This window comes from Macrotis lagotis, chromosome 1 (genome assembly GCF_037893015.1).
Source record: "Macrotis lagotis isolate mMagLag1 chromosome 1, bilby.v1.9.chrom.fasta, whole genome shotgun sequence".
Lineage (NCBI taxonomy): Eukaryota > Metazoa > Chordata > Mammalia > Peramelemorphia > Peramelidae > Macrotis > Macrotis lagotis.
The window spans coordinates 864,925,471-864,937,902 of record NC_133658.1 but is presented as its reverse complement, the minus strand read 5'-3'; the positions used below and the strand labels follow the sequence as shown (position 1 = coordinate 864,937,902).

Sequence of the window (12,432 nt, the reverse complement as noted above, 5' to 3'; positions counted from 1 at the left end):
GGGGAAGTAGGTTTCATCTCTTACCTTGGGTTCTCCTGGCTTCTCCACAGAAGGACAACCCTGTAGAAGTAACAAAGTAAAATAAAGCCTAGACTAAAGACAGGAGAAGAGACAAGGCCAAGGAAAGTGCATGAACTGATTCCTGGAGAGGAAGTTTCTTTTGACCTTTTAACTTTTTCACTTCAGCCTTTCCATCATACAAAATGGATGTAAATTAGGAGGCTTTTTCCACAGTCAAAGATAACTACCTCCAGTTCCTCTACTGTCATTTGGGCAGTCCTCCCCTTCCCTTCTTCTTTCTCCCCTCTCCATATCTTTTGATCTGATGATCTCTCTCCAGACCCAGGGTTCCCCAAGAGAAGGGGACAATAACTGAGAGTAACAGTTAAGGCTGTGGGGGGGGTATTTTGTTTACTCTTAAACAAGAATATTTTATTAATGTATAAAAAATTATTTGTACAAAATGAGAATAAATATGAAAAAAAAAGAAAAAAATAGTTAAGGCTGTGGGGTCACTGCTCTCTTAGGTCCTCACCAGTGTCAAAGGCTTCAGGGAGTTGATTTGAGGGTCAGAAGAACCCCAGGATTCTGGGGTAGGGTAGACTCCAGGCTCCAGGATACAGGGAACTCCAGTAAAGTTGGGTTTGGAGTACAGCAACCACCTGGGGAGGAGCAAGATGTCCTTGATTTGGTCCCAGAAAATACAGAAACATGGGGCAAGAGAACAGGCATGGACTGAAGCAAGATGGGGATTCTAGGTCTGGGTAGAGGGAGATCCAAGAGTCCTGTTGGGTGACACTGGGCCTGTGAGAGAAGTAAAGATTGGTATGTCCCACAAGTTCTTCTCCGGGGCAGGGGCTTAGATAGATAGATGGAATTTAAGAGTGGGAAGGGAACAGAGTCCTGAGTCATCCCTGGCTTACAATCCAGCAGTGACAGTAATAGATGATGCAAGTAAGGGCTGTCCCTGTCCCTGGGCATCCTCCAAGGCTTCTGTCAACTTCACCTGGACGCCCTCGTTGCCTTCCTTTGAGAATAGGCTGATCTCAGGGATGACATAGTCCTAGAGTAGAGGGAGGGACATGAGAGGTAGACAAGATGTTCAGACTCTATGAATCATCAAACCTCCCTGATCCTGGGATCATCTTGTCCCAAGGGGATGGATACGATGACCTCTGAAAGGTCCAGGCTTTCAGAGTCAGATGAGAGTCAGTCAGATCCAGGAGCTCCTCAAGACTATTAAAGGGGTCCCTGATTGGTACTTCATCCCACCCATTGCCTTTGGGCAGGTCCCTACTCATACCACTCCAGTTAAGTTAGGGCTTCCTAACTATTATTATGTATTCTTTTTGAATGCTATTTTATATTATTTTTTCAATTACATGTAAAGATAATTTTCAACATTCATCTTTTTGTAAACTTTTGAGTTTCATATTTTTCTACCTCCCTTCTTTTTCCTCCCCCATTCCCATGCAAGCAAATAATCTGATAAAGGTTTTACAGGTACAGTCGATTATTATTAAGTATTCTCTCTGACTGCTCACCATGCTTAGAATGTTCTCCCTTCTCTGCTCTGACTACAGACCTCCCTGGCCTCTTTCAAGTTCCAATAAAATCCCATCTTCCACAAGAAGCCTTCCCCAAGCTCGCTTAACTCTAGTGCCTTCCCTTTGTTAGATATGTATATATGTATATATGTACATGTTGTAGATATGTATATATATATACTTATTTATATTATATGATATATATATATATATATTTGTTTGTTTACAAGTAGTCTTTTTCCATTAGAGTGGAAGCTCCTTGAAGACAGGGATAGTCTTTTGCTTCTTTTTTGTAACCCTAGTCCTTAACACAGGGTCTGATATGTTGTGGGCACTTAATTATTTGACTTATTTATTATCTTTTTTGATTCTCATATTTTCTCCAGAATAGAGAATGAAGATGTTGTGACCATGTTATAGAAGATGTAACTGAGATTTATAGAGGCAGAAATGGCAGGATGAATTATAATTCAAAATCAGATCACCTATTTCCAAATTCTACCACACCACCCTGCTCCATTTTACAGGTAGAAAATGACTGAGAAATGGGCACATGACTTGCCCAAGGTCACATAGCTAATAAGTAGCAGAACCTTTTTATCATCTTATGACAGGAAAAATCAATACTCTTCATCTCACTCCTAGAATTACATCAACATTTAAGTCCCTAGTGTAGACTCTATAAATTACTAACTTTCTTAAGGAGGAAAGAAGAGAGGCATGGAGGGAGGAAGAGAATTTGGAACTCAGAATTTTGCAAAACAAATGTTTAAAAAATTTATATATATGTAAATGAGAAAAAATAAAATTAAAATGAAATGTTTTGGGGAGGCTAGGTGACGCAAAGGATAGAGCACCGGCCTTGGAGTCGGGAGGACCTGAGTTCAAATGCAACCTCAGATATTTAATAATTACCCCATTGTGTGACCTTGGGCAAATCATTTAGCCCCACTGCCTTGCCAAAAAAAAACATTTAATACTACTATGTGCCAAAGGAATATATAAAGACAAAAATGAAACAGTCCCTGCCCTCAAGAAGCGTACATCTACTAGGAGAAACAAGCACCAGAAGACAGGTCATGGAATTTGAGAAATGGTTCACAGGTCACTTGATAGTGCTCTACAATTTGACTCTATCTTTCCAAACTCATTCACACAACTGGACTACTTCCCATCTCCCAAGCACATCCCTCATTTTCCTCCCCAGAGACTTTGCTCATCATGGTCCTTATGCCTGAAACACCATTCCCCCCCTTGAAGGGTAACGCTTGTCTTCTCCATCTTCCCTTCCTGCCTGTAAGATTGTAAGATTGTAAGCCTTTTGAAGGGCTATAGCCCTCGGTGTCTCCCTCCATGATTACTACTGAGTTGGATACAGAGCAACAATAAAAATTAAGGTGTGTGCCCAAGAACTTTAGGAGGTATTATCCTCACTTTACAGATGAGGAAAATGATCTGTCAAGGCCATACAGCTAGTTCAGGAGATAGGATTCCTGCTTGGTACTTCTAATTCCAAAATCCTGCCCACTTTCCACAATATCCATTGCCTCTCTAAAATAAAAGTCGATTACAAATAATCAATGAATGAGTAAATGACCCTCCTGGCTCCCTCCCTTTGGATTTCATCACAGATCTGGAGTCCAGAGGATGCAGGGGAGCTGCATTGTGGAGGCCACTAAAACAGTCATGATCTCTTCCTGCTCCTTCTTCCTGTCCCAGATTACCTCTGAAAACTTCCCCTGTTTCTGTCTCAGACCCAGCCCAGCCCAGAACAGTGAGGGTCTGCTCCAGCCCCCTTGGCTTCCTCCCCACCTCAAGTCCTCACTGTCCAACTTCTTAAATTAGCCCCTTCAGTCTGGGGGGGGAGGGTCCATAGTGGTTCCCTATTACTTCTGATTTTGTGCAGATTGAAATCTTGTTCCTTCTCTTCTCAACTTTAACCAGGTAAGGAGAGCAGACAAGAAAGGAATATTCTACCTCCTCCCTGAACCCCTGCTCATATTCCACCCCTCCCCAACTTTAGCCAGGCAAAGTAGCACTAGATAGCACAATGGATAGAGGGCTAAGCCTGCAGTCGAAGTACTGAGTTCAAATCTTATCTCAGACCCTAGCTGTGTGACCCTGGACAGATCACTTCACCTCTGCCTGCCTCAGTTTCTTCAACTGTAAAAAGGAAACAATAATAATATCTACCTCCATTCCATTCTTTAGAAGAGTAAGGGGCAGAATCAGACTGGGGTACCTAAGAACGGGAAGTATGTCTCCCCATTCAGTCTGGGGGGCATCCTGTATGACTTGCTATTTAGGAATCATCCTGAGACTTAATGCTCTTCATCCACCATACTCTTTAGATAGGGAGATGAAGGGTGAAGAAACTTCAAGAACAGTTCCTGACCAACTCCCCCCCCATCCCCATGAAGCTGCTTTACTCACTCTGACAATCCTCCTGAGGGAGCCAATGATCAAAGGACTCCATGCCGTACCCAACTCCCTGAGCTCCATGTCTCCCTCAGGGAGGACCAGCTTCTGACCCTGGAATCCAGGCTTCTCATAGAGCAACCACCTGTGGGAACATAGGAAACCTGGGAAGAGTTCCATGGGGTCTGAGGGCCTACCACCAAAGCCTGACCCAGAGACCAGTCCATCTTGGTGATGATCAGTCCAGTACTGAGAATGCCAATGGGGCTCCCACCTTTAATTCTGTCAATATTGGGTGTAGAGGCAGAAACAGGCCTGGATCCTACTCCTACCCTCAATGAACATGGCCATGCCAGCTTCCACCTCTGCAAAGTCCTGCCTGGTGAATCAGCCAGAGGCACAAGGTCTGCCCTCAAGTCTCCTTGGACTCACCCTTTTCAGCCATGGCCCCTACACTCACCCTCCTCGTAGCACCCGGAGGGAAGTTGGAGGGGGAAGCCAGCCTGTGGCATCTGTGACATCACCCCAGACCTCCCGGGCTTCGCCTTGGCAGCCAGGCTCCGAGAAGAGGATGATCTACGGATGAGAGAGGGAACGCCAACAGATGGGTCAATCCCTCCCACTGGGTCACTCCCTCTGGGGCATGCACCCCTGCCCTCCCTTTGTCCTGGCCCATTCCAGGCCACCGACCCTTCTGCCCTTCTCCCTGGTCCACTGACCATTGATTCTCCTCTGCCTTCAATTATGTTATTCCCCCAAGCTTGACCCAATGACCCCTCTGCCCAGACCCGATCCCCTCCCCCTCGTGCTTCATTGACCAGTCAATAAATTGTCCACTGTGGATGAGGCAGCCCGAGGGGTAGAAAGACACCCTTCACCAACCACATCCCTGCCCATAGGTCTCTCCATTTTCCCAGTTTCCTCCTTCATACCTTCCCTGGTCTGGTGTTCAGTTTTCCTTGTTCCTTCTCTTCCCAAATCTAACCAGGTAAGGAAAGCAGACAAGAAAGGGATGTTCAGAAAGCTGATCCTCAGACAGGGCCCCCCAATCCCTAACCCCATTTCTCTGAGCTGATGATGCCCTCCGTCCTAGGCCTAAGAGACCCTAGCCTAAAATCCCAAGTCCACAAAACCCTCCAGCACTCAGCAGGGGCTCCATATTAGTAGTACAAGACCAGCAGCTCCTATTTCTATGGAACTAAAAAGCTAACAAGTCCTTTTTGAGAAGTGCTAGAAGCATTAATTAGGATGCCCATCTTACAGATGAGGAAATTAAGAGCCAGAGAGAAGTAGCTTGTGCAGAGTCACTGAGACTGTGGTGGGGTCTGAATTCAAACCTACTCTAACAGGACCATAGGAATTTGAATTGGAAGTGATCTCAAAAATCACTTGGTCAGGGGGGTTTTAACCTGGGGTCTGTGACTTTATTATTCTGATTACTGTATTTCAACATTTTGGTCCTTGTAGTACCAAGGACTTTATTATTTTGTGCAGTTAAAAACATTATTCTGAGAAGTCCACAACCTTTCAAAGGGAGACACTACACACACAAAAAAGTGATGAATACTGGATTTTAACAAATCCCCTCAGTTATCAGAGTAAGAAAACAAAGGCCCAGGGGCAAAGACTTGCCCAAGGTAGATGGAACAAGAGGTTGTCCAGAGTCAGGATTTAAACCTAAGTCTTTTCACTCTTAAACCATTGCTTTTCCCATTGAACTTTCCCCTTCCCCCTTCTCCCTCCTGCTCCTGGCCCCCTTAGCATGCTGAGAGTTTCCCTCTCCTCTTTCCCAGCCTCCTTTGTTCTATGGTCAGCCCAATATCCAGTACAGTTCCTCAAAAAAAAAATTAGGTAGTTAGGCAATGCAGTGGATAAAGTGCTAAACCTGGAGTCAGAAAAACCTGAGTTCAAATCCAGCTTCAAACACTGTCTGGCTGTATGACCCTGGGAAAGTCATTTAACTTCTATCTAGGGGTGGTGCTGTGGATAAAGCATCGGCCTTGGAGTCAGGAGTACCTGGGTTCAAATCCAGTCTCAGACACTTGATAATGACCTAGCTGTGTGGCCTTGGGCAAGCCACTTAACACCATTTGCCTTGCAAAAACCTAAAAAAACAAAACAAAAAACCTTCTATCTGTCTTTGTTTTCTCAGCTGTAAAATGGGCATAATAAACAGCACTTCCCCCCCCAGGATTGTTGGATCAAATTAGATATGTGCGTGTAATATAGTAGCATTATAATATAATAATAATATCAGGTTTTGAAAACCTTCAAGTGCTATATTATAACAGTTAGAGGTTGCTGTTGTTATTATTGTTATTAAATTCTCTTACCCTGACTTCAGGAAGTTGCTTGGTCCCCCCGGCTTCAGCCTCAATCTGTGGCTTTCCTTGGCTAGACAGAAGAGGGATACGTCCAGGGCCCTTCTCCAGGGCAGGTGAGGCATGGGGTCTCAGGGAAGATAATTTAGCCCCTAGAGTGGCAGAAGGTGCCATCTCCCCTCCCCCAAAGAGGAGGCTGCCCTCCAGGCGGGAAGGAGGAGCCCCAGCAGCCCCCCTCCGGGGACCCAGCTCTGCTGTCTGTGGCCCCTGAACATCAGCCACATGTAACTTCATCATGTCCAGTGGGGAGCGGGTTTCCGAGGGCTGCCGGGAGGGTCGAATGTCCCAGAAGAATCCCTGCCCAGGATTGGCCTTCTCCTGGCGCCGCTGAAGCTTCTCATCATCACTGAGATAGGGGTTCTCCGGTTCCTCATCAGACTCTGGCTGTGGCTGTGGCCCTGGCTCTGGCTCTGGCTCAGGCCTGGGTCCTGGAGTCCAGGTTGAGGCCTGGTCTTCCTCAATGGCAGGTAGTGTGGCATACATGGCCAGATAGGAGGAACGAGGGGCCCGGGGCAGTCTATGGGTGTGCAGGATCTCAGGGGGCTCCATGTTCCGAAGAGTGTCCAGGAAAAGTTCCAGGTCAGTGGTCAGAGCTACTTCTTCATCTTCTCCAACAGACTCCTGGTTGACTTCACCATTAGCAGGGCTCTGTGAGGGCCCCACCTCCAAGGGAGATAGGGAAGGAGAGTCTTTGGTCCCTAAGATGGCTTCAGTCTTTGTTGGAGATGGGACATGAGGGGCTCCAGAATCTGGCACAACCTCAGGCTTTGTTGGAGATGGGACATGAGGGGTTCCAGAATCTGGGACAACCTCAGTCTTTGTTGGAGATGGGACATGAGGGGTTCCAGAATCTGGGACAACCTCAGTCCTTGTTGGGGATGGGACAAGAGAAGTTCCAGAGCCTGGAACAACCTCATTCTTTGTCAGGGATGTAATGAGAGGGATTCCAGAGTCTGGAACAATCTCCTCTTTTGTTGGGGATGTGATGAGAGAGGTTCCAGAGTCTGGAACAACCTCTTTCTTTGTTGGGGTTGGGGATGGAGGGGTTTCACGGCTTGAGACAACCTCAGTCCTTGTTGGGGATGGGGCAAGAGGGGTTTTAGAGTTTGGAACAACCATGTTCTTTGTTGGGGATAGGACAAGAGGGGTTCCAGAATCTGGAATATTTTCATTCTTTGTTGGGGTTGGGATGAGAGAAGTTCCAGGACCTGGGACAACCTTAGTCTTCACTGGGGATAGGATGAGAGGGGTTCTAGGGCTTGGGACAAGCTCAGTCCTTGTTGGGGATGGGACAAGAGGGGCTCTGGAATCTGGAACAACCTTAGTCTTCACTGGGGATAGGATGAGAGGGGTTCTCGGACCTGGGACAACCTCAGTCCTTATTGGGGATGGGACAAAAGGGATTTCATTATCTGGAACAACTTTAGTCTTTGTGGAAGATGGCACAAAATGTTCTTCAGAATCCAGGTCAATCTCATTCCTTTGGGGTGATGGGGTAAGGGAAGATCTAGGTAATGAGACAATTTTGTCCTTTTTGGGAGATGGTTCAAGAGACACTCCAGAACTCATAATGACCTCGGTCCTCTTAAAGGATGAATCCTGGGGAGCACTAGGGCTCAGGACATCTTCACTTTTTACCTGTGATGATGTAGGGGCTATTTTAGACTTCAGGGAGATTTTGATGGTGGGATCATGATTCACGGTAGGCAGCTCTGGGACAACAAGGGTGCTTAGGTGTTGGGGACCAGAGGAAGATGGAACTGAAGTCCTGGTGGGGGGAACCTGAAGAGGAAGCTGAAGAGGACTTGGGCCATGTCTAGAATCAGATAGTTGAATAATTGGTACTTCCCTCTCTTTGGGTGAACAGGCCTCAGCATTGATGTCATTAGCCCTGGGGCCACTACCTTCTTCTTGGTTTGCCTCCCCAAACTTTGGTGGCTGTCCCTGAGTCTCGGGCACTCCCACTTGGCTTGAGGGAGGCCCTTGGAACCTGCTGATCGCCTGGGGTAGCCGACTCCGTCTCAAGGCCTCAACTTTTGGGGGATGAGGTTCAGAGGGTACTAGAGTAGTGAGAATTTCTAGGGCCTGGCTCCGACTGGGTGATGGGGAACCTTCATGACGGGGGCCTACCACAACAGCTCGGACTGTTCGGGCTACGTGCCGGCCTCGAGGTAGTCCTTCGGCCCCAGTGGGCCCAATCATTAATGAGCTGCTACTACTTGTCCGCTTCTCCACTCGCCCTCCCATTATTGTTGTGGTACGCACAGTCCGAGTCACCCGCCTCTCCTCGGAGGCCCGAAAGGTTCCACTGGAAGAACCTAGGCCAGGGTGAGGGCTTGCCTCTCGAGGCCCTGTCACTGGCCCCTCTGCCCGGGTGACAGTGGTAACACTGAGCTTTGATGTCTCTGCGTGAGTTATAGGGTTACTGCTGTGGAGCTGGACAGCAGCCTCCTTCAGCTTCCCCTGTTGCTTCTTCTCCTTTGGGAGTGGTGTGTACATCTTAGAGAAGATGGGCTCATGACTGAGGAATTTCTTTGTGTCACCTGGAGGGGAGTCTTTAGGTAGGTCATGCCTTTCCCTGACACCGGCCTTGGGTCCCTGAGAATTCACAGTCTCCTCTTCACATGTGGTGATGCCATTGACTTCCTCTCGATGGTAGGTATATGCATATGATTCCTCCTGGGGAGCAGCACCCCCACCTTGGGAGACCAGGGAGACCTTGTGGAAGCGGTGCCGAACCTCCTCCTGGGCAGGGGGCCGATGTCGCCAGGTCAGAGTGGCACTCACCACACCAGACTCTGGCTGGGCTGGGTGTGTGCCTGCCTCCTCCATGCCAGGGCCTGGCACTTTGCCCTGAGGGCTCTCTGTCTCCTCCCTGCTCAGCACCCCCAGGACACTGCAAAGGAGAGAAGCATTGATCAGTTGGGGATACCTCCATGATACTTCCAATACCTCCATGAGGTGATAAATAATAATAATATTTGAATTGACTAATATATTCTTTCCCCCCTTTTTTCTTATTTATTTTTTCCAATTATATCAACATTCATTTTTGTTATGTTTCCTCCCTTCCAACCTTTCCTTCCCCCTGCCTAGGTTAACAAGTAATCTGATGGGTTCTATATGAACAGCAGCTAACACATACTCTTTAGAGTAGCCCATCTCTAAAAGTAACCTCATCCACCCCACTAACTCTAGGTACTTCACCCAGATCTGAAGGCTGACCTTATAGTCTATTCCTAGATATATAGGCAGGCTGATGTCAGGGCCATCTCTCTGAGTCTTGGTTTGCTCCTTTGCAAAATGTTGGGATGAGATTAGGAAGTTTCCAAAAAACCTTCCAATTCTGACATTCCCTGTTTTAAGGACCCTCCTGGTTCTGATATCCTGTATTTTAAGGTTCTTTCCAACTCTGACATTCTATATTCTAATGTCCTTCTAATATTACCTCCCAGTTTTGAAATTCTGTGTTCTAAGGTTTCTCGCAGCTCTAACGTTGTCTGTTCTAAGGAGCCTCCCAATGCTGACATTCTGAATTCTAAGGGCCTTCTCAGCTCTGACCTTTTATGTTCTAAGACCCCTCCCATTTCTGACCTTCTGTGTTCTCCAGGTCCTTTCACTTTTGACATCCTATGTTTTAGGGCCCTCCCAGTTCTGATCTTCTGGGTTCTAAGGGTCCCCTCAGCCCTCATATTCTCTATGTTATGTTCCCTCTCAATTCTGACATTCTGTGTTCTAAGGGTCAAACACGGAGTGTCAGATCTGAGAGGGGCCTTAGAACCCAGAAAGTCAGAGCTGGGAGGCCAGTTATATTAGGCCAGACTGCTTAACAGGGAGGGAGATGTGGGATTGGTGCTTGGGTGTTCGGGGATAAAGAAGAGAGATGGGAGAACTATAGAGCTAGGTTGGGAAGGAGCCAAAGCCAAGCTGAATGGGAAGAGAAGGTAGGAAGGGAATAAATACTCACAGAGTGACTATCGTGTACTAAGTGCACTTTACAAATATTATCTCATTGGATCCTCACAATAGCCCTGCAAGGTCGGAAACTAGGCACACAAAGGTGAAGTCATTCATCTAGTCACACAACTAGTGAGTGTCTGGCCACACAGGCTGAAAGGGAAGAAATCCTGACCAGGGTTAACAAACAGAAAAGGAAGAATAAGCTAGTAAACACATTAAGATTCCCACCTATACATGCTTTCTCCTTCAGGTGAGCCTGTCCTAATGATGATGATGATGATGTTTGTCCCTCATTCTCAAAGAAGACCATGACATCAGGGAGGTGATGCCATGACAAGCATATGAATTGGATCTGAGTGGGGGGGTGGATTAAGTCCCCAGCCTCACTTTCTCCTCCAGAGTCATCTGGGTCCAGTGGCCAGATATGAATCAGGTCAACTGGAGATGGCCATGGATGCGAAGTAATCAGAATTAAATGACTTGCCCAGATCACACAGCTAACAAGTGCCAAGTATCTGAGGTTGGATTTGAACTCCCATCCTCCTGACTCCAGGGCCAGGGCTATATCCACTGTGCCACCTAGTTGCACTTGAGTCTCTCCTATCACACACATATATCCATGTTATGCCTTTGTTGGCTTAATAGAATAGAAGTGAGTTTAGATCTCAGCCCTGACACTGACTGACTAGGAGACAGTGGACCAATCACTTAACTTCTGAATATGTTTCCTGATCTGTAAAAATGGAAACAACCCATGTGGGATCTGTATTCAAGGGTGATGTAGAGTTCAAATGGTACAAAGTAGAACATGCACTTCAAAAATCCTAAAATGCTATGTAAATGTTGGCTATCATCATTATTTGTATGACTTTACCCCTCTCTAAGGGTCTAGCTAAAATGGAGAGTGTACAAGAATGAAAGTCAGAAATGCCTGAGTTCAAATCCTGTCTCAGAGATTTACTAGCCATATAACCCTGGACAAGTCACGTAACTTGCCTGTAATATGGGTATAATAATAGCCTCTACCTCCTAGAGTTATTTTGAAGTCAAAACAAGATATTTAAAAATGCTTTGCAAACATTAAAGCTAGCACTAATTAAAGTAAGGGCAGATAGGATAGAGTGGATAGGCACAGTGAATAAAGTTCTGGGCCTGAAGTCAGGAAGACCTGAGTTTAATTCAGTCTCATATATTTACTAACTGTGTGACTCTATTTGCCTCAGTTTTCTTATCTGTAAAATGAATCAAAGAAAGAAATGGCAAACCACTTCAGCATCTTTGTCAAGAAAACCCTAAACTGAGTCGTGAAAAGTTGGACACAACTGAACAACAAAGATAATGAAAGCAAGACCCATTTTGAAGTTTCCATAGACATTGACGCATAAAGGATATGGGAATAATTAAAGAATTCCCTCCCTAATTTCTTATTGATTGTCTAGACCTGTGAGTTCATTGAGGAAGCTCTTGGTTTCCTTAAGAAAATTCTTTGCAAATTAATACAAATCAGTAATTGTTCTATGACTTCTAATATTCTAGGATAAATGACTCTTTGATCATCACAAGGCCAGAGTCAAACCAAGTCTTCCCATCTCCCAGCTCCATCCTCTATCCACTATTTCTGATTCTCTCTTTTTTAATTTGGTTATCTCTTCCCTAAATCTGGGTTTCCCCATGTACAATTTGATTAACTTAGCCCAGAGAGGCCATTTTATTCATTTCCCTCTTAAGGGATCCCTTCCTCTTTTTCTAATTTAATAAAAAATATTTTCAATTCCAACCTTCCACCCTTCCTCTTTCCCTCCCATTATGAAGGCAAGAAATGCAATTCAGGGACCCCTCTCAAACCATTTCCTAGGGTCTTTGAGAAATCATCTTGTCCATCCCCCTGACCCAAGTCAGACAGAAGTAAATTGACTCTGTTTCTAGTTTTTTTTGCCTCTTTAGATCTCATTCTGATCTCTTCCCTCCCTACCTGCCTTTCATTCATTTGGTCAATCATTCCTCTAGTAACCTTCCCCTCAAGAATCTCAGATTCATCCCAGGGATATATACTCCTCCTGTCCCCAGGATCTTATCAGTCCATTCACTCCCTCCAGAGCTGGCTTGGGGCCCTTGGGACTTTGGCC

General features: G+C 46.0%; 1 protein-coding gene across 1 annotated transcript in view; it reads right to left on the bottom strand.

Annotated features, from left to right (window-relative positions):
- Nucleotides 1–12,432, bottom strand: part of CRYBG2 (crystallin beta-gamma domain containing 2) — a 31,578-nt gene that overhangs the window by 13,124 nt on the left and 6,022 nt on the right. Inside the window, exons 2-8 of the mRNA XM_074218018.1 lie at nucleotides 6,299–9,242; nucleotides 4,898–4,945; nucleotides 4,426–4,541; nucleotides 3,981–4,110; nucleotides 924–1,063; nucleotides 536–662; nucleotides 25–60 (exon numbers count right to left, since the gene is read on the bottom strand). Coding sequence (XP_074074119.1) covers nucleotides 25–60; nucleotides 536–662; nucleotides 924–1,063; nucleotides 3,981–4,110; nucleotides 4,426–4,541; nucleotides 4,898–4,945; nucleotides 6,299–9,242 — 3,541 coding nt within the window. The remainder of the gene's footprint in view (nucleotides 1–24; nucleotides 61–535; nucleotides 663–923; nucleotides 1,064–3,980; nucleotides 4,111–4,425; nucleotides 4,542–4,897; nucleotides 4,946–6,298; nucleotides 9,243–12,432) is intronic.